This window comes from Schistocerca piceifrons, chromosome 2 (genome assembly GCF_021461385.2).
Source record: "Schistocerca piceifrons isolate TAMUIC-IGC-003096 chromosome 2, iqSchPice1.1, whole genome shotgun sequence".
NCBI lineage: Eukaryota > Metazoa > Arthropoda > Insecta > Orthoptera > Acrididae > Schistocerca > Schistocerca piceifrons.
The window spans coordinates 711,502,481-711,524,122 of record NC_060139.1 but is presented as its reverse complement, the minus strand read 5'-3'; the positions used below and the strand labels follow the sequence as shown (position 1 = coordinate 711,524,122).

The 21,642-nt window shown below is 44.4% G+C and overlaps 1 protein-coding gene across 1 annotated transcript in view; it reads left to right on the top strand.

Moving 5' to 3' along the window:
• The window catches only part of LOC124775784 (venom serine carboxypeptidase-like), an 87,041-nt gene that overhangs the window by 51,079 nt on the left and 14,320 nt on the right, over positions 1 to 21,642 (top strand). Inside the window, exons 5-6 of the mRNA XM_047250615.1 lie at positions 26 to 192; positions 6,607 to 6,786. Of these exons, the coding sequence (XP_047106571.1) occupies positions 26 to 192; positions 6,607 to 6,786 (347 nt within the window). The remainder of the gene's footprint in view (positions 1 to 25; positions 193 to 6,606; positions 6,787 to 21,642) is intronic.

The window sequence follows — 21,642 nt, the reverse complement described above, 5'->3', positions numbered from 1 at the left end:
TGCTGAGCACAGCAACGTGTTGCAGGCGTGCTGATCGGGAACGGCTTCTTCGACCCGGAGCACATGCAGGCGTACAGCGAGCTGTCGTACGCCATGGGCCTGGTGGACCACCGGGTGCGCGAGGAGATGCGCCGCTCGCAGGAGGCCACGGTCGCCGCCATCCGCGCCGGCAACCTCGACGAGGCCTACGTAGTGAGTACTCCCCTCCCCTCCTCTGCTCTGCCCTGCGACTATGTATGTTACACGCGTCTCACGTTACACGAGTCATGTAGGCATTCCGCGAAACGATCGAGGGATAGCACACACGAGGCAGCCTTTCAGATGGAGTCGTTGAGGCTCTCAAAGCCAGCAGCTGATTTAAGAGCGTATTTAAGACACTGTCATATGCGTAAATCGAAGAGAAGGTGACAAACTAACTTAAAAAAAAACACAGGGCGAAAAAAGATTTCACTGAGTATCTGAAATAATTGTATCGCCCTTCCCAAACAGAGACGGTTGTCTCATGCCGCAATCCCACTACACAGCAAGATAACGCAAGGATATCTTCCAATAAGAAGTGTAACAGCAGAGTGGTTTTGACGATCCGACGTTTTCTTGTTGAATACCGGAGCTACTAGATCTGCTGCACAGTCCCTACCACAGACCCTATCGTATCCAAAGTGCTGAAATACCTACATGAAAGTAGCTTCTGTGGTCGGATCAAATTACGAGGGTTGGAACTTTCGTAGTGGCAACTATTTATTTACAGCTCGTACAAAACAGATACGCGTTTCAAAGTTTTACTGACCTTCAAAGTAGTCACCAGACTTGTGTATAATCCGTTGCCAGCGATATGGAAGTCATAGGATACTCTTAGCAGTACCAGTTGTGTTGACAGTTCGAGTAGCGCGGTTTATTGTCCGACGAATTTGTAGCAGTTCTGAAGCGAATGCCGTGAAGTGTTTCCTTCAGTTTAGAAATCGAGTTGAACTTACGAGTGCTTAAGTCAGGGGAGTGCAGTAGGTGGTATAGCACTTAGCAGCCCCATGAGTCAAACAAATCAGTAACAGTATACACTGTACGTGGTTGAGAATTGTCCTGCAAATGAAACTAAGATCCTGCAAAAAGTGTTTTCACTTCTGTCTCTAAGCTGGTCGTAGGTTGTGTTCCAAAAATGAACAGCATAGAGACAGAAGTGAAAACACTTTTTGCAGGACCTGAGCATCATTTTGCACGGCAATGCTCAACCACGTACAGTGTATACTGTTACTGATTTGTTTGACTCATTGGGCTGCTAAGTGCTGTACCACCTACTGCACTCCCCTGACTTAAGCACTCGTAAGTTCAACTCGATTTCTAGACTGAAGGAAACACTTCACGGCATTCGTTACAGAACTGCTAAAAAATTCGTCGGGCAATAGACCGCGCCGCTCGAACTATCAAGACAACTGGCACTGCTAAGAGTATCCTATGACTTCCATATCGCTGGCAACTGGTTATACACAATGCTGGTTACTACTCTGTAGTTCATTAAAACTTTGAAAGACGTATTGATTTTGTAGGAGCTGTAAATAAATAGTTGCCACTATTAAAGTTCCAACCCTCGTATATTGTCATGCTAGTTAATGTTACAAAGCTATATCGGTCAGTCATTCATACTGCTGTCCCTGTAACCGTTAAAGTTTGGTGAAAAGTAAGTGCAATACAAAGAAATAAACAGTTGGCAATGTTCAGCCAGCACGAAGACTCAAAAATATTGAAAAGATCCGTTTACTTTGGGAGTTTGCATGGTGTGCACCAAGAATAACTGATCAAGGTACAATGTTGGCATGCAGTAAATATTATCGTCTGTAAGATGACATTTTAGATAAAATGGATTAAAAGCAAAGCCTCTGGTGAAATTCCTGGAATCGTGTTTATGGGACATGGACTGGAAACTCATGCTTCCCTTTCGGGGAAAAGATATTTAATAAATAAATAAATTCTCATATCACTTTATGACCGCCTCCTAGGATTAGCGTCATATGTCAAGTGATGTCTTTTGGCAAAGCGCTTTCAAAGGGGACCGACTAACTGTTCATTTGCTATGGAAAAGCATGTAATTGATACGAGGAGTAAAAATAGATCCTCATCGGTCCTGATGGATAGTTGGGGGAGTGAGGATGTAATAATTATAAAATTATTATTATCGTATTTCGTGAGTGTGCTATGGAGCTGTTGTGCAAAGTGTGGAGCCCCGTGTGCCATTGAAGCGAAAGCCGAGTGAGGAACCATTTTTACCTCTAACTAATCTACCACAGACCCACAACATGCGGAGATTAATCAAAGCTGGTCTCGCATCTCGCTCACTCGTTACACTGATATTCTCAGCAGGTTCATAGTTCACGATGATGTGACTGCTCATTTGTTTTTGTTGTCCAAGACTGAACTGGATTTCTGCACTGTGACCGGTGAATCCACTGTTACGAGAGTCGTTTGATAAATAATACACCAATTTGCTTTCGAGTCATTGATATGTGTAGAGAACGTCATTTTTGATACTTCAAATTTGATGTTTCTTCTGCACGTGTACAATGTTTTGAAAAATTCCGACAGTTGGCAGAGCCGCAGTGAGCCATCTAAATGCTGTCTACGCAAGACAATCGCTGCTGCCAAGGTGCTGAAATTAAATTCTTACCTGCACAAAAAAACAGTGGTAAATATCCATAAAAGTTTGTATGCTCTGTACAGTAATGAGAAAGTTCGTAGAAGAACTGTTAGGCAATGGATAAAGAGAATCAAGGCGTCAGGAAATGTAGACACTGAGGTCCATGATCGGCCACATTCGGGGCGTCCTGTCAGTCAGTGTTCCCGACACACTCAGTTGGACGGATACCATTATTCCTGCAGGCCTGCGCATCTAGTATGACAACTGACTCTACAGCTATGGTTGAGCAATGGGTATGCGTTGATTGAGTCTCTTTACGCAAAGGTGTGCTCAAGTTGGATTCCACGAATGCTCACCACAGACCACAAGTTGCAAAGACGAACCATTTCGTCTGAACGGTTGGAGAATTTTTAGGCCTTTCTGTCACGTATCGTTGCAGGTGACGACACTTAGGTACATCATTTTGACCAGGAAAGAAAAGGGCTGTAACTGTAGTCACCAAAACAGAAGAAATTCAAAGCATCCTTCTCTGCTGGCAAAGTGACTTTGACGGTCTTTTGGAATAGCGATGGTGTCATTCTTGTCGAGACGTTGCCAAAAGGACCAATCCTTTATTCAGGGGCACATGTGAAGACTCTGAACAAGCTCAAGAACCGTTTTCGACGTGTTCAGTCAGACAAAAATCCGAAACAAACCTTGGTCCAACACGGCAATGCATGCCCAAACACAAGTCTCAGAACTCGGGAACACATCACCAAACTGAGCTGGCCATCATTGCCCCATCCCCAGTGTAGCCCAGATCAGGCGCACTCAGATATCTATCTGTCTGGGACACTTAGGGACTTTCTATGTGGGACGTACGTTGAGGATGACGAGCGAGTAGCTCATGCGATGGAAGCATGACTACGAGAACAGGACAAGAGCTTATACCAATAGGAAATTCTCGCTCTTGCACAGCAATGACGTAAGAGCATTGAACGTGATGAGGACTATCTAGAATGATAATGCACGTTAAAAGAAATGTTGACGGATGTTGGCACCAAATTATAACTCTCAAGAATAAATAAATATGTTCTGAGAAAAAACTGCAGGGCAATATTTATTGAACGAGCCTCGTAAAATTCGCTGTAGTTGACAGTGACCACTGTCATCAGTACGGTCTTAGACTTAGCTCTGGTGGCTGTGGTCTCTTTCATAATCGAAGTATTCGCAGTACACCTTGACACCGTTGCGTAAGAAAGGCCCTCTGCTCGCGCTACAATGGAAATGGAGAATGCCAGTCGTTGGGCGCGCACTGTGACCGCACTGCTTGCTCTTCCTACAGTAAGACCTTTGTAAGGGCTTGCTACAACCCAGTCACATGACACGTCAAAGCGAAACATACGCCATGTTGACGGGATCCTATTCTCCGCTACGTAACCGATAGTTCTTATTGAATTAAGCTCAATGTACAATATTAGTCGCCATCTTAAAATAACATACTGGTCGCTTTGGGGCGCTGTAGTTGGTGTACAACTGCTAGGTAGTGATGTGATTATCCGCCGCTGACGTGTCAAGGCAGAGGAGAAGTGTGTACGAGTGTATTGTATGGGATCTCCGCAGCAAGATGTGTCGACGTGCAGACGTGACAGTGTGGCTGAAAGTAGCTATCGTGTTTTGATGTGCCCCCGACCACGCTGTGAGGAAAGTTGCCTATCATGATGGTGTATCTACGTGAACCGTTCAACATGTCTACAAGGAATGATGTACCACTTGCAATCATGCAGCAGTGCATAAGAGGAGTGGTCGTACAAAGATCCCAACCCAGTGATTGGAGAAGAGAGTCACACCTTGAGAATAACAATAGGTTTCAAACGTGACGGAAATAGCTGTTTTCAGTGAATGAAGGTCAATCTCAACCGGTTTCCCAGTGAATACTGGGAAGAAATGAACTTTTGGAGTTTGGTACCTCGCGAAAAGGCTATTGACCAGAGCGACACATAATGTGACACCTGTTCATTCAGCCAAGCAACGTCGAAACTGGGAAGTAGCTGACTGCAGATGTTGTTTGACGAGCCACGATTTTGCATCTTTTCAAATGACTCGCAGTGTATGAAGGGCGTTGTTCAGGCTGTGGGTGGTTCAGTGTTGTTTTGAGGTGTTTTTCGTACAATTATTTGGGTGCACTCGTTCAGATTACCGTGAACATGAACATGTCAATATTGTGCGGTTCTTCCACATCTTCATGGTGAGTATGCTGTAGACAATCCAATCTTCCAGGATGACATTATTGTAGTCAGAGGATTGTACACAAGAGTTCCAATTTGATAAATAAATTTCGTGTGACTAGGGCGTCCAGTCAGGTAGACCGTTCGCCAGGTGCAAGTCTTTCGATTTGACGCCAGTTTGGCGACTTGCGCGTCGATGGGGATGAAATGATGGTGATGAGGACAACACAACACCCAGCCCCTGAGCGGAGAAAATCTCCGACCCAGCCGGGAATCGAACCCGGTCCCTTACGATTGACATTTTGTCGCGCTGATCACTCAGCTACCGGGTGCGGACCCTAGTTTGATGCACACTGAGTGTATTGCACAACGACTGGCTCGATAAATCATGCGGTTGTAGTCACATTTAAAATGCCTTGGACTATTGGGAAAAAAAGAATTTCACGATGTTAACGTCCCTTCGACATCAGGATCGTTAAGGACAGAGGCTATTGGGAACAACAGATGAAACTATGCAATCGACAGCGCCGCAGTTTAGTAGATCTACGGTATATGCCAAACATTAACAAACTTGTGGACTCGCGGCTATTGTAAAGGCTTTTCTTTTTTTCTTTTGTAGAGTCATTAGTCTTGTGAGTGGTTTGAGGCGGCCCTCCACGAATTCCATCTCAGAACGAGATTTGCAACCTACGACCTCAATTATTTGCTGGACGTATTCCAATCTATGTCTCCCTCTACATCTGTATCTAGTACCATTGAAGTTATTCCGTGATGTCTTAACAGATGTCCTAACATCCTGCCGCTAGCTGCGCGGGGTAGCCGCGAGTTCTCAGGCACCATGCCACGGTTCCCGCGGTTCCCCTGTCGGAGGTTCGAGTCCTCCCTCGGGCATGGGTGTGTGTGTGTTGTCCTTAGCATAAGTTAGTTTAAGTTAGATTAAGTAGCGTGTAAGCCTCGATGACCTCAGCAGTTTGGTCTCATAGAAACTTACCACAAATTTCCAAAAATCCTGCCCCTGCTTCTTATCAATGCTTTCCATGTATTCCTTTCCCCACCATTCTATGCTGAACCTGCTTATTTATCACCTTTTTAGTCCACCAAACTTTCAACATTGTCAAATGCTTCGATTCTCTTCTCGTTCTCCCTTAGTCCATGTTTCACCACCGTACAATGCTGTGCTCCAACCACACATTCTCAGAAATTTCTTCCTCATACCAGCGGACTTCTCTTCGCCAAGAAAGCCCTTTTTGCCTGTGCTAGTTTACTTTTTATATCCTCTTTGCTCCGTCCATTTTGAGTTATTTTGCTACCTAGGTTGCAGAATTCCTTAACTTCAACTACTTCGTGATGACCGATTTTCCTCCCTATTCGCATTTCTGCTACTCCTCATTACTCTCGTCTTTCTTCGGTTTACTTTCAATCCATATTATGTACTCGTTAGACTGTTCAACCCATTCAGCAGATCCTACGCTTCTTCACTTTCACTGAGAACAGTAATGTCATTAGCAAATCGTCTGATATTCTTTCACCCTGGATTTTAATCCCACTCTTGAACCATATTTTTGGTTCTGTCATTGCTCCTTCGATATATAGCTAGAAGTGGTGTTACATAACACCGGTATTGTGTCTCCTGGGGATGACTAGTTCTTTGTCAAGGGTGCTTACTTGTGAATATTCCTGCGTATTGTAACTTCCCATTAGGCAGCTAGAACTTCTTGAGGTGGCCAGTGGACAAGTGTAGACTTTTTTAAATTTTTTTTTGTTCTGTGACAGGCGTGGGTGCAGACGCTGACGCTGCTGTCGGTCAACTCTCGCCACCTGTCGCTGTACCACCTGCTGCGGGAGAGCGAGCTCTCGCTTTACGGCGACGGCACCTTCGCCGACTTTCTGCAGAGCGCCGACGTCCGCCGCGCCATACACGTGGGCGACGCCGAGTTCTCCAGCGTCGGTCAGGTCAGCCGCCTCTCATCTCCACTACTACAAAATTTTATTCAGCGTCAGTGGCAAAATTTTGCCATTGTGCTACAATAATAATAAAAAAATAAGCAGCATGCAAGAGTCGTTTTTGTTTTAACGTACAGCAATTTACAATGAAGTGACAAAAGTCCTGGGATACCTACCAATATTGTGTCTGACCTTTTTAGAGCAGGAACTCTAAGTGGTATGGACTCACTAAATCGTTGGAAGTCCCCTGCAGAAACATGAACTCGTGCTGCCTTTAGAGCCGTCCATAATTGCGAAAATGTTGCCGGTGAACGATTTTGTGCACGAACTGATCTTTCGATCATGACCCATAAATATTCGATGGGGCTAATGTAGAGCCAAATCATTCGCTCGAATTGTTCAGAATGTTCTTCAAATTAATCGCGAACAATCGTGACCCAGTGACTTGACGCACTGTCAATCATAAAAATTCCATCCTTGTCTGGGAACATGAAGTCCATGAATGGCTGCAAATGGTCTCCACGTAGCCAAACATAAACATTTACGGTCAATGATAGGAGGTCTCAGTTCATTCCATGTAAACACAGCCCACCAGGAGCCACCACCAGGTTGCGCAGTACCTTGCTGACAACTTGGTTCCATGGCTTTGTTGGGTCTGCGCCACACTCGAAACTCTACCATCATTTTTTAGCAACTGAAATACGGACTCAACTGGCCAGGGTTTTCCAGTCGTCTAGGGTCCAACCAATATTGTAACGAGCCCAGGAGGGGCGCTGAAACCGATGTATTGCTGTTAGCAAAGGCACTCGCGTAGGTCATCTGCTGCCATGGCCCATTAACGCCAAATTTCGCCGCACTGTCTAAGAGATACGGTCGTCGTACGTCCCACATTGATTTCTGTTGTTAAAAAAATGGCTCTGAGCACTATGGGACTTAACTTCTGAGGTCATCAGTCCCCTAGAACTTAGAACTACTTGAACTTAACTAACCTAAGGACATCACACACAGCCATGCCCGAGGCAGGATTCGAACCTGCGACCGTAGCGGTCGCGTGGCCCCAGACTGTGGCGCCTAGAAGCGCTCGGCCACTCCGGCCGGCTTCTGTTGTTATTTCTCGCAGTGTTGGTTGTCTATTGGCACTGACTACGCTACTCAAACGCCACTGCCCTTTAACGTTAAGTGAGCTCCGTCGGCCACTGCATTGTCCGTGTTGAGAGGTAATGGCTGCAATGTGGTATACTCGGCACATTGTTGACACTGTCGATCTCGGAATACTGAATTCCCAGAAATGGAAAGTCCATTCGTCTAGCTCCAACTACCATTCCGCGTTCGATGTTTTAATACCAATCGTGCGGCCATAATCAAATCGGACGCTTTTTCACCATACCACAAAAGACAGCTCCGTCAATGCAGTGCATATCGCAATCCCGTCACTTTTCTCATCTCAGTGTAAACAGATTGTGTTTCACTATGGCGTCATAAGAGTGGCGACTTAATACTGTTGCGATATTAGCTTCACCTAATACACTAATATCAATTACATTGTACATATGTCTGTCATTTCCGGTAGTTTTTTATTACAGCATTAATATGTCCTACATCTTATACCTCGCCTGTACCTTACGGATCACTATTCCCGAATAACAAAGATGGAAACCGCAAAAGTTCAAACTCAACATCAGAATCGCAGATCCAATTATCTCGTACATTTTCATACTAAATTTCCTAGTATCCCCGCTTTTTTTTTATCACCACCTATAGCCTTTGACTTACAGGTGTAGTAATAGTAACTAAATTGAATATATTAACTTACGAATATGAATAAAATTGTATAAATTAATTGATTCAGACTTTATAATTAATCGTTTAACATTGTGAGGAATAAAACAAAGTAAAAACAATTAAGCCAGTAGCAGCACAATTCGTACCCGAGCCAACAAATTGGCTGTGCATGAACTTGACTACGGAACGACGACTCTGATATGCGGAGTGCTGCAAAAACATCCCTCATACTCTACTGTAAAATCTTTACACATGGTTTTACATTTTCCTACGGTCTACACAGGCGAAATATTAGAGGAACTTGAAAGGGGCATCCACCTGCTTCTACCCACACGTTCTGAGCCGAATCGGTGTTTCTTGTGCAACGCCCTCTCCGTGTTAGATTTAAATTTGGATTAGGGCTACCTACCTTTAACTCTCAGTTTCTTCGCCAAAAATCTATTGGAAAGTAAGAATACCAAGGACCTGGTGGTGTGAGCAACGTGGCATCCACAACGGTGGCAGGTATGTTGTCACATGGCAGCATGCGCAATCGAAAACAGACAGTGTCCCTTCTTAGAGTTAATTGTAGCGCTACTGACCGTCATTTTAGCACTCGACTGTGGGTTCTAGTTACCATGGCGAGAGCACTACAAACATGTTATCCTGTTTTATTTGCGTATTAGTACACACCCGAACAGAAACAGCGTAATTTTTGTGCGAATTCCAGCTCATATTCGAAGAGAAATGGCATAATTTTAGTTCGATATTTACAGTGTGCTGAAGTACATTAGCACGTGATCACCGCCAGCCATTTCCCAGTAATCACCCAACCTCCTCATATCCAAGCCACACGATATTCATCTGCCATATTCACATTATCTCTTTTAAATTATATGCATTCTGACGTTTAAGGTGTACAGTTGCGATGTTGTGCCTGGATTAATATCTGTAGGGAGCCACAACGGCTCTTCATGGAAACAGAAAATGCACTGCCTTATAAAAATATTGAAACACCCAAGGGAGGAGAAGAACTTGAAATGAAATTTCTCAAACTGGGAGGTTATGTGACGTTATTTCAGTGATTACAAAATGGAATCAATTTTACAAAGAACTAGACGTATGAGTCTACTTATCAGTGTGATGTTGCACCACCTATGGCCTGGATTCGATTGATAAGGCTGTCATAAGCCGTTGCACCCTCTTCTGAGGCAAACTGGTCCTTGATATCCTGGTTACTTGTGCTGCAACTGAGTTGCCATCCGAGCTAGTTCCATACGTGTTCTTGATACATCTGGTATGTCTTTGGCCGTGAGAGTACTTCAGCACTAGGCAGACAATTCATTGACGTATGTGCCATGTGTGGACAATCATTGTCCTATTGGAAAATAGCAACACAGTACTGTCGCTAGAGAGGTAATGCGTAATGATGCAGGATATTCATGATGTACCACTGTGGTATCAGAGATCCCTCAATCACCACAAACTTTGTGCTGAAGTCATTCATATCCCCAGGAGTAACACCAATCTGTCTCTCTATGAAATTGGAAGACTGGAACCTCACTCCAGGTTGCCGCCATACTCGCTGACGATGCTGATCTAGAACACAGTGCTATGCCATTTATCAGCAGTCTATGATTCCCAGTCATTGCTCCACTCCAAACGCAGCAGTTTCTGTTGCGGTAGTAATGGCCGCCTACACTTGTGACAGTAATTCCTAGTCTGGTTGCTGTTAGTCTCCAATCAGTCGTACAAGATGACACGCAATGTTGTACAGATTCTCAAATGTGAAGTGTGGATGCAAAGGGGTTACGATGTGCTTTGTAAACATAATGGTGGTCCTCCCATGTGGTAGCCAGACATGGTCGATCAGAACACAGTAGACGAGAATGGCTGCTATCATGTTCCCATACAGTCCAATTTCGAGTAACTGTCTGATCCAAATGCCCCATAAATCTGGACATTGAACGTTTCGACCAAATGGTGACCCACAATACGGACCCTTACAAAGAAAGTCAAAGGCTGAATACGATACCAGCCATGAGTACACAATATCCTCGTATTCGTCACAGTGATCGCTCATGTAATTTTTTTCCTTTATTCTAATTTCATTCCCCAAATTGGTTCAGGTTGGCAGTGGCACAATATGCTGCTCTTCAGCCAAGAGAGGTACTAAAACATATGCACATGAGGAAAAGAACACATGGCAAAAATTGGTGAAAAAAAGGAGAATAAAAACAGATGATTGTAAAAAGGTAGATTACAAGCATGTAGATGAAAGACACACACGCATGTGGAGAGTGATCACTTTAGGTTGAAGAGAAAACAAAGAAACACCACTGCAGCAACACAATGAGGTATACTGGTGGCACTGTTGACAGTGGTGAAACAAAGCACTACACGCATCACTGGAAAAACACAGACACAACAACAAAAATTATAAACGTGGAAAAATCATTTCACCGAATGGTGGGGCCCTACCACTGGTTGAAGGGTAGGGGAGGAAAGAGATGGGGGGGGGGGAGACAGCAGGGGAAGCCTGGAGTGGGGAGGAGGGGGCAGGGGAGAGGAGAAGGAAAGGAGCTGGAAGCCTGGGGGAAGGGGGAGGAAGGAAAAAGAAGAGGGGCGGCAGGGGAAAAGGAGGAAGAAGAGAAGGGGGGGAGGAGAGGGAGGGTCATGTGATGGTATTCGCGCCTCTTATGTACCGTACCAGGCCTGTAACAACACTACACACGAACAGCACTAATGCACCCTGGTGGCTGTTTTACCCTTCACAGAGAATTGCAACTCTCATAATTTACATACCAACCAATGGGTTGTACGTGTGCATGAATGAGCATGCTTTAAAGTAATGCCTGTGAATTTTTTATTCTGCTCTCGATATCGGTTGAGGTATCATATGTCTTGCATATTACTCGGTCGACATTCCCTCTTCGCTAACGCAAGTAGCAACCTTCTACTGCTAGAGGGCTCCAAATTGTAGCAAGATGGCTGTGTGTAATGTTCATGCCGGTGCGTGAGAAACAACGTGCTTTAATCGAGTTTCGAATTCGAAAACTTCGTCCACAGACGGAGCAACCTCTCTTTCAGCATGACAACGCCAGGCCAAACGCGGGAGTTGCGATATCTACAGCAATCTGAAGCACTGGGTTAACTGTCATCGATCATCCTCTATGCAGTCCTGACTTGGGCCCATCCGATTTTAATCTGTTTCCAGACCATAAAAGACACCTTCTAGGTCTGCTCTTTTCCCCTGCTGCACCTTGCTCTTCACTCCTTTTCCATCCTTCAGGCCTCTCCCTCGGTAGGTCCCTCCTAGTAGTTTTATTCTTCGTCGTGTGTGCTTCGTCTCTTCAAGTAGTTTTAAAATGTCTTGTTTTGGAGTGTTTTTAATACTGTCGCTAACTTTTAACCTGTGTTGGTGACTTCAGTGCCCTTTTGTGCTCTACGAATCGCCAACTGTGTTTTTTAACTTTTTGTCGACTTTTTTAACTGTCCCCCCATGAACGTCTCCATGTCAGTGTATTTTTACCTCCATTATCTCCCTTTTCTTTGTTTTTAGGTCGCCTTTTTATCGCTTTTATATGTAGAATTTTCTTCTTTTATTAGCTGTCATGTTACTTGGCTGAAGAGCGGTGTGTTGTGCTGCTGACCCATATGGGGCAGGGGAATGTAATCACAATAAAGAAAAAAATAGTCTGCACTTTGATACTGATGAAGCGGTGCAAGCAAAGGTGAGGTTGTGGTTCCATAAACACATTCAAACATTTTATCTTAACAGTATAAAAAAACTGGTCTCTCGTTGGGAGACGTGTTCGTTGCCATGGCGACGATGCTGAGAAATAAATACATAGACGAGAAGAATAAAGCTGTAGATTGTTAATAAAGATTTTATTTAAAAATATTTAAGAGCTTTCACACAAAAAATTCGGAGGCATTACTCTTGAGCATGCCTTAGTAGTTCCATGTCTCCTGGGTGCTTCACTATTTTTGTCGGGCTGTCTCTATCGTCTGAAACAGAGGGAAGAAATCTGAAATTCATGCATGGTATAGATATCTGTATGGTCGCTAAGTATGTCAAATCTTTTATTATCTTTAATTATGGCCAGATTTATGTCATGTTTTTGGAAATGGTTTAAATTTCGTGTCTGGAAAACAGCTTCAAACTCATTACGTCACGTGTCGATAACTGTTGAACTCAGTGATATTGCTTTCCTTTGCTGATTATCAAAACATCTCGCTCGGTAAGGGTCTCTGGAAAGTTGTGTATCGCTCTGCGTTTACTGTGTGTGTGTGTGTGTGTGTGTGTGTGTGTGTGTGTGTGTGTGTGTGTGATTTGTAAAACAGTGTTTTCTTTGAAATTTTGTCAATATTTAGCAGGTAGAAAGCATGAGGTTTCGAGTCTATACCTCATACAAAAATAACAACGCTCTGAAGTATACATATGGTATAGATCTTTATAGTGTCTCTAAGTATGTCAAAAGTCATAATTTTAATTAAGGGCGATGTTACTTAAAAAAACGGGAAGTTTTCGCAGGCGGAAATGTTTTCTGGTCGGGAGCTGTTAGGTAGAATGATTTGTGCAGAGGAAGCGACAACGCGGTGGTAGCCGACAATACCACACTCCAGTTGAGGAACTGTTGGCCGGGGCATTCCATCCAACTCGCTGTAAAATGGCAACTACTTTAAATCGGACTGCGTAAACCACTGCACGATGCAATACAGAAGTATTCATGTGGTTACGATTTTTATCTGAAGCGCTATACATGAATGGAAGGGTTTGAGACCTGCGTTCACAGCCGGCCGGTGTGGCCGTGCGGTTCTGGCGCTTCAGTCTGGAACCGCGTGACCGATACGGTCGCAGGTTCGAATACTGCCTCGGGCATGGATGTGTGTGATGTCCTTAGGTTAGTTAGGTTTAAGTAGTTCTAAGTTCTAGGGGACTGATGACCACAGATGTTAAGTCCCATAGTGCTCAGAGCCATTTGAACCATTTGAACCTGCGTTCACAAGAAGTGTGAAAACAAAAATATTTGGTATCATGGTGACAATTTATGACAATTAAGAGCGCTGTGTGAATTAAGTGCTCGTAGTGTATCGCTGATTGCTTGCATACTTCAGGACTGAGAACCCTAACGGGAACTAGATTTCAAAGTCGGAGGTTTCCGTGCGTTACTGGTACTTTAGCAATGTACATATGCTAATAAATCTCCCTTCCCTCCATAAGTAAATATATATTTCGTACACCATAATCCAAATATTGGTGGTAAAAATTATTGCATAAATTTTCTTCAGCAGTATATTGAACAATAATGTGCCATATACTTCTATCTTTCGTATCAATTGCAGCATACAGCATGTCTATTCTAGCACAGTTATGAGTGACAACAATTCAGCAAAGACGTAATAGTTTCACAGTTACGGGCTGCTTATGGTACCAAAACATTTGTGCCAATGGATACAGCTCTGACTAGAGACTTGAGCGTCAGCCACAATTATTTATACGTCGTGCTAACTTCCCTACTGCATTTCCCAGGACGATGTAAATAATAAAACTAAAGTACAAGTTATTGCGGTGGAATATTTTGATTTGTAACTATTTTTCAAAGTTGGTTATTAGGATAATGTCTATGATATGAAGCATTATGATGTCAATAATTGCTCTATAGTCACAAACGTTTGTTTCCTTTGCGGTTTTTGTGATGCCAACTGAAACGTTCCAGGAAGGTTCCTTCCTTCTAGCCATCTACATCCACATCCACATCTGCATCGATACTCCGAAAATCACACTTAAGTGCCCGGCGGAGGGTTAATCGAATCACCTTCGCATTAATTCTGTATTATTCCACTATCGAAGAGCGTGCAGAAAAAGCACATCTATATTTTTCCGTGTGAGCTTTTTTTTGTGATGAGAGTTTCTCCCTATGTAGGTCAGCGTCAACAAAATATTTTCGCATTCGGAGGAGATACTTGGTGATTCAGCAGGGTACATCTTCAGATTATGGGAACATTCAAAGACATCAGTTTTATCTACCAATAAAGCTACGATGAAGTTCAGTTAACGTGTGACGAATATATCCATTCGCATTACTCCGAAACTGCAAAATAATTCTCTTCTAAAAGGACAATGAAATGAAAAGCCTTTGTTAAGTCCCAACAAGCAGATACGCCACTTTGCTTGGTGTACCGTTTACTCATTTTAGAGATCAGTTTTTCTGAATACCGACACACTATGGACTACTAAAAATAATACACTCCTGGAAATGGAAAAAAGAACACATTGACACCGGTGTGTCAGACCCACCATACTTGCTCCGGACACTGCGAGAGGGCTGTACAAGCAATGACCACACGCACACCAGGAACCGCGGTGTTGGCCGTCGAATGGCGCTAGCTGCGCAGCATTTGTGCACCGCCGCCGTCAGTGTCAGCCAGTTTGCCGTGGCATACGGAGCTCCATCGCAGTCTTTAACACTGGTAGCATGCCGCGACAGCGTGGACGTGAACCGTATGTGCAGTTGACGGACTTTGAGCGAGGGCGTATAGTGGGCATGCGGGAGGCCGGGTGGACGTACCGCCGAATTGCTCAACACGTGGGGCGTGAGGTCTCCACAGTACATCGATGTTGTCGCCAGTGGTCGGCGGAAGGTGCACGTGCCCGTCGACCTGGGACCGGACCGCAGCGACGCACGGATGCACGCCAAGACCGTAGGATCCTACGCAGTGCCGTAGGGGACCGCACCGCCACTTCCCAGCAAATTAGAGACACTGTTGCTCCTGGGGTATCGGCGAGGACCATTCGCAACCGTCTCCATGAAGCTGGGCTACGGTCCCGCCCACCGTTAGACCGTCTTCCTCTCACGCCCCAACTTCGTGCAGCCCGCCTCCAGTGGTGTCGCGACAGGCGTGAATGGAGGGACGAATGGAGACGTGTCGTCTTCAGCGATGAGAGTCGCTTCTGCCTTGTTGCCAATGATGGTCGTATGCGTGTTTGGCGCCGTGCAGGTGAGCGCCACAATCAGGACTGCATACGACCGAGGCACACAGGGCCAACACCCGGCATCATGTTGTGGGGAGCGATCTCCTACACTGGCCGTACACCACTGGTGATCGTCGAGGGGACACTGAATAGTGCACGGTACATCCAAACCGTCATCGAACCCATCGTTCTACCATTCCTAGACCGGCAAGGGAACTTGCTGTTCCAACAGGACAATGCACGTCTGCATGTATCCCGTGCCACCCAACGTGCTCTAGAAGGTGTAAGTCAACTACCCTGGCCAGCAAGATCTCCGGATCTGTCCCCCATTGAGCATGTTTGGGACTGGATGAAGCGTCGTCTCACACGGTCTGCACGTCCAGCACGAACGCTGGTCCAACTGAGGCGCCAGGTGGAAATGGCATGGCAAGCCGTTCCACAGGACTACATCCAGCATCTCTACGATCGTCTCCATGGGAGAATAGCAGCCTGCATTGCTGCGAAAGGTGGATATACACTGTACTAGTGCCGACATTGTGCATGCTCTGTTGCCTGTGTCTATGTGCCTGTGGTTCTGTCAGTGTGATCATGTCATGTATCTGACCCCAGGAATGTGTCAATAAAGTTTCCCCTTCCTGGGACAATGAATTCACGGTGTTCTTATTTCAATTTCCAGGGGTGTATATCTCTATTAAAGTGACATAATCTCGATACCAGACTTTTCTAAATTTAAATCTATCACAGCAAGCCATCTTATGGTGTGAGGTGGGGAGTAATTCCGGTACTATCATTTCCCTTCTTGTCCTATTCCATCGCGAATGGTGTGCGTGAAGAACGATTATTGGCAAGTCTCCATGTGAGCTCTAACATTTCTAATTTTCCAACGATGTACGTGGGAGGAAGTAAAATCTTGCCTGACTCATCTCGGAATGAGTGCTGTCGGAATTTCTACTGTAAATCGCTCCCTGACGCGCATTTTCTCGTGGCGTGTAGTACCGAAGTCTGATGCGCGTCTCCGTAGCACGCTCGCTCTCATTAAAGGGATCCCTGACGAAACGTGGCGATCTGCTTTGAATCTTCTGTATCCCATCTGGGAAAGGCCCTAGGCAGAGGAATATTTTACAAAGGATTCCTGTTGAGGACTGATTCTACCAATAAAGCTCAGCCTGGTATATGGGTTTGGTGGCAGCTGCAGTTTAGTTCGTTCCAGAAGGCTACTCATTCATATTTTACAGTGTTACTCTATCCAGTGATTAAGGGACAGTTACAAACCCGGAAAGTGACGGGTACTTCCGTTTTTCACTGCGCTCTTCCTCATATTTATTTACACTGAGGGTCAACTACCAGTCCCTGATCCAATCGTCGGTCCTCTGCAGGTCTTCCTGCATTTCTCTGAACTATATAAAGGTGTCTTTAGTTCCAGGTTTAACACTAATTGTTGTTGTGGTCTCCAGTGCTAAGGCAGGTTTGATGCAACTCTCCACGCTAGGCTACCCTACGGAAACCTGTTTCTCTCTCCATAGCTACTGGAACCTAAATCCATTCAAACATGCTTACTTTAGTAAAGTCTTGATCTCCCCCCACTGTTTTTACCTACGACATTTCCAACCATTACCAAAGAGAGAATTCAATGATGCCCCAGCTTGTGTTCTATCAAATGATCTTTTCTTTATTGCCGTAAATTTCGTTTTTCCCTGATTTAGTTCAGTACCTCTTTATTAGTTATTAGATCTACCCATCTAATCGTCAGCATTCCTCTGTAGCACCACATTACAAAAGCTTCTATCTTGCTCTTGTGGAAGATGTACGTCGTCGAAATTTCCCTTCCACTCCAGACAAATACTTTCAGAAAAGAATTCCTAACGCCTTAAATTTATATTCTATGTTTAAAAAAATTCTTTTTTCAGGAGCACTTTTCTTCCTGTTGCCGGTCTGCATTTTATATTCTTCCTATACTTACAATTGTTTTGCAGTGCCAACAGGAAAACTAGTCGACTACTTTTAGTGTCTCATTTTGTAATCTATTTCCCTCAGATTCGCTTGTTTTAATTCGAGTACGTTCAGTTATCCTCGTTTTACTTTTGAAACCCGCGCTGCTAGAGTAATACTGCCGATGATCGTCCTATTGGCTACGAGCTGAAATCGAGCCGCTAAAGTGCCGTGGCCTGATATGTCCCACTGTCGTCCTGAACACCAAAACCGCCCCTAATCCCTAATTTGTTCTGTAGTTTTATCCAAAGACGTGCCAACCTAACAAGCTTGTTCAGTAGACTAATCGCCATGGAACTCTCAAATTACAAGGTGACACGCCAATAGAGCTACAGAATTATGAAACTTACTACTTCCGGCGGAACATCTAAACGCGCTGAATACTATGGCTCTTAGGAGTATTTGCACACCGCTTAAGTTATCTGTTCCCAGAGTTCCCTGCTGAGTTCACAGTCCTCACCCCGTTCCCCCCGCCATTCCACCCCCTCACCGCTCCACAGGCCTCCTCTAAGCCCTCGCCGCAGCGGCGAATGTAAACACGGATTTTTCTTTGAAGGAACCACGGAACTCACGAAAACGGCGTGTCCTGTAAGGTAATATCTCACTGCTTGGACACCTCCACAGGCGAGGCTTTTGCCTCGTGCTGCCGGGATGCTGGCGCCTCAAACTTTTTTTTTTATATACAGTTTTTACCCTCTACAGTTCCCTCTGGTTCCATGGAAGTCATTCCCTCACGTCTTAACAGATGTCCTATCACCCTGTCCATTCTCCTTATCAGTGTTTTCCACTTACTGCTTTCCTCTCCGATTTGGCACAGAACCTCTTCATTCCTTACCTCATCAGTCCACCTAATTTTCAACTTTCGTTTGTAGCACCACATCTCAAATGATTCGATTCTCTTCTGTTCCGGTTTTCCCACAGCCCATCTTTAACTCCCATACAATGCTGCGTTCCAAACGTACATTATCAGAAATTTCTGCATCAAATTAAGGCCTTGTTTGATACTAGCAGATTTCTCTTGGTCAGGAATGCTCTTTTTGCCAGTACTAGTCCGCTTTATATGTCTTTGCACCGTCCATCATAGATTATTTTTTACTTTAAATCCATATTGTGTACTCATTAGATTGTTCATTCCATTCAGCAGATCATATAATTCTTCTTCACTTTCTCTCAAGATAGCAATGTCCTCGGCGAATCATATCATTATATCTTTCACCTTGAATTTTAATTCAACTGATGAACATTGCTGTTATTTCCATTATTGCTTCTTCGATACACAAATTGAACAGTAGGTGCGAAAGACTACGTCCTTGTCTTACACCCTTTTTAGTCCGTGTCCTTCGTTCTTGGTGGTCTCTTGGCTCTTCTGCATGCTGTATATTACCCTTCTCTCCTTGTAGCTTACCCCTATTCATGTCAGAATTTCGAACATCTTGCACCATTTTGCATTGTCGAACGCTTTTTCCAGGTGGACAAATCATTATGAACGTGTCTTGATTTTTCTTTAGTTTCGCTTCCATTATCAACCGCAACATGTCAGAATTGCTTCTCTCGTCCCTTTACCTTTTCTAAAGCCAAACTGATCGTCATCAGACTAATCCTCAATTTTCTTCTCCATTCTTCTGTATATTATTCTTGTCGGCATCTTGGATGCATGAGCTGTTAAGCTGATTGTTCGACAATTCTCGCACCTGTCAGCTGTTGCAGTCTTCGGAATTCTTCGGATGATGTTTTTCCGAAAGTCAGGTGATATATCGCCAGACTCATACATTCTACACACCAACGTGAATAGTCGTTTTGTTGCCACTTCCCCCAATGATTGTAGAAATTCTGATTGAATGTCACCTGTCCCTTCTGCCTTATTTGATCTTAATTCCTCCAAAGCTCCTTGAAAATCTGATTCTAATACTGGATTCTCTATCTCTTCTAAATTGACTCCTGTTTCTTCTCCTATCACATCAGACAACTCTTCTCCGTCATACAGGCTTCCAGTGTATTCTTCTCACTTATCATCTCTCTCCTCTGCATTTAACAGTGGAATTCCCATTGCACTCTTCTTTTAATGTCGCCGAAGGTTGTTTTGACTTTCCTGTACGCTAAGTCTCTCCTTCCGTCAGTCAAATCTTTTTCGATTTCTTTACATTTTTCATGCAGCTATTTCGCCTTAGCTTCCGTGTACTTCCTATTTATTTCATTCATCATTGTATCTCTTTATTCCTGAGTTTCCCGTAACATGTTTGTGCTTACTCCTTTCATCGATCAACTGAAGTATTTCTTCTGTTTCTTCACAGTTGCCTTCTTTGTACCTATGTTTTACTTTCCAACATCTGTGATGGCTCTTTTTAGAGATGTCCATTCCTCTTCAACTGTACTGCCTATTAAGTTATTCTTTATTCCTGTATCTGTAGCCTTAGGGAACTTTAAGTGAAACTCGTCATTCCGTAGTGCTTCCGTATCCCACTTCTTTGTGTGTACTCTTCCTGACTTAAACTTCAGCCTGCTCTTCATCACCACTAAATTGTGATCCGAGTCTATATCTGCTCCAGGGTACGCCTTACAATCCAGTATCTGATTTCGGAATCTCTGTCTGACCATGATGTAATATAACTGAAATCTTTCCGTATCACCCGGCCGTTTCCAAGTGTACCTCCTGCTCTTATGATTTTTTAACACAGTATTCCGTATTATTAGCTGAAATTTATTACCGAACTCAATTAGTCTTTCTCCTCTCTCATTCCTTCTCCCAAGCCCATATTCTCCTGTAAACTTTTCTTCTGCTCCTTCCCCTACAACTGCATTCCAGTCTTCCATGACTGTTAGATTTTCATCGCCCTTTACGTACTCTATTATCCTTTCAATATCCTCATATACTTCCTTTGTTTCTTCATCTTGAGATTATGACGTCGGCATGTACGCTTGAACTATCATTGCCGGTGTTGGTTTGCTGTCACTCCTGTTAAGAACAAACCTACCACTGAACAATTCACAGTAACACACTCTCTGCCCTCCCATCATATTCGTAACGAATCCTACCCTCGTTATACCATTTTCTGCTGCTGTTGATATTACCCTACACTCATCTGACCAGAGATCCTTGTCTTCTTTCCATTTCACTTCACTGATCCCTGCTATATTTAGATTCAGCCTTTGCATTTCCCTTTTCAGATTTTCTGGTTTCCCTACCACGTTCAAGCATCTTACACTCCAAGCTCCGATTCGTAAAACGTTATCCTTTCGTTGGTTATTCAACATTTTTCTCATGGTCACGTGCCCCTTGGCAGTCACCTCCGGGAGATCAGAATGGGTGACTATTCCGGAATTTTTTGGCAACGAACAGATCATCATGACACTTTTTCAATTACAGGCCACATGTCTCGTTGATACGCGTTACGTTTCTTTAATGCAGTTGTTTCCATTGCCTTCTGCTTCCTCGTGCCGTTGATCATTGCTGATTCTTCCACCCTTTGGGGTAGTTTCTCACCCCTAGAACAAGAGAGTGCCCTAAGCCTCTGTCCGCTCCTCTGACCTCTTTGAGAAGGCTCTTGGCAGAATGAAGGTGACTTCTTACGCCAGACGTTATCGGCCGCCAATGCTAATTATTAATCAAAATATGAACCCGGGACCGATAACATTTTGATTACTAATGAAAGACGCGACCGCTAGACCACGGATACAATCCACAAGCCTACCCCTTGAGAAAAGAGAGTTACGGAAAGTTTCCGTGGGACGACTTTAGAGAGGACGGGGCTTGTAATGTTTGGTATCGGCGATCCGCCACGGGAAGGTAATCAGAAGTTTTTGGAGCGAGATGCTGTGGTAGGTCGGTGCTCGCCGTCTTCCATAACTTAATGCAGAACCTTCCAGAATAAATCTGTTAGGAGTTTTCGGATTGGAGAAGTAAAGTATGCGAACTCAGAATTGGCCAGTTTTGGCGGGCTCTAACTGCGAAAGAGCTGTAGAGTAACGTATCAGGTCAGCCCTCCTGGTTGGCCGTGCGGTCTAACGCACGGCTTTCTGGAGTGGGAAGGAGCGCCTGGTCCCCGGCACGAATCCGCCCGGCGGACTTGTGTCGAGGTCCGGTGAGAAGGTTGGCTGGCTCTGAGCACTATGGGACTCAACTGCTGAGGTCATTAGTC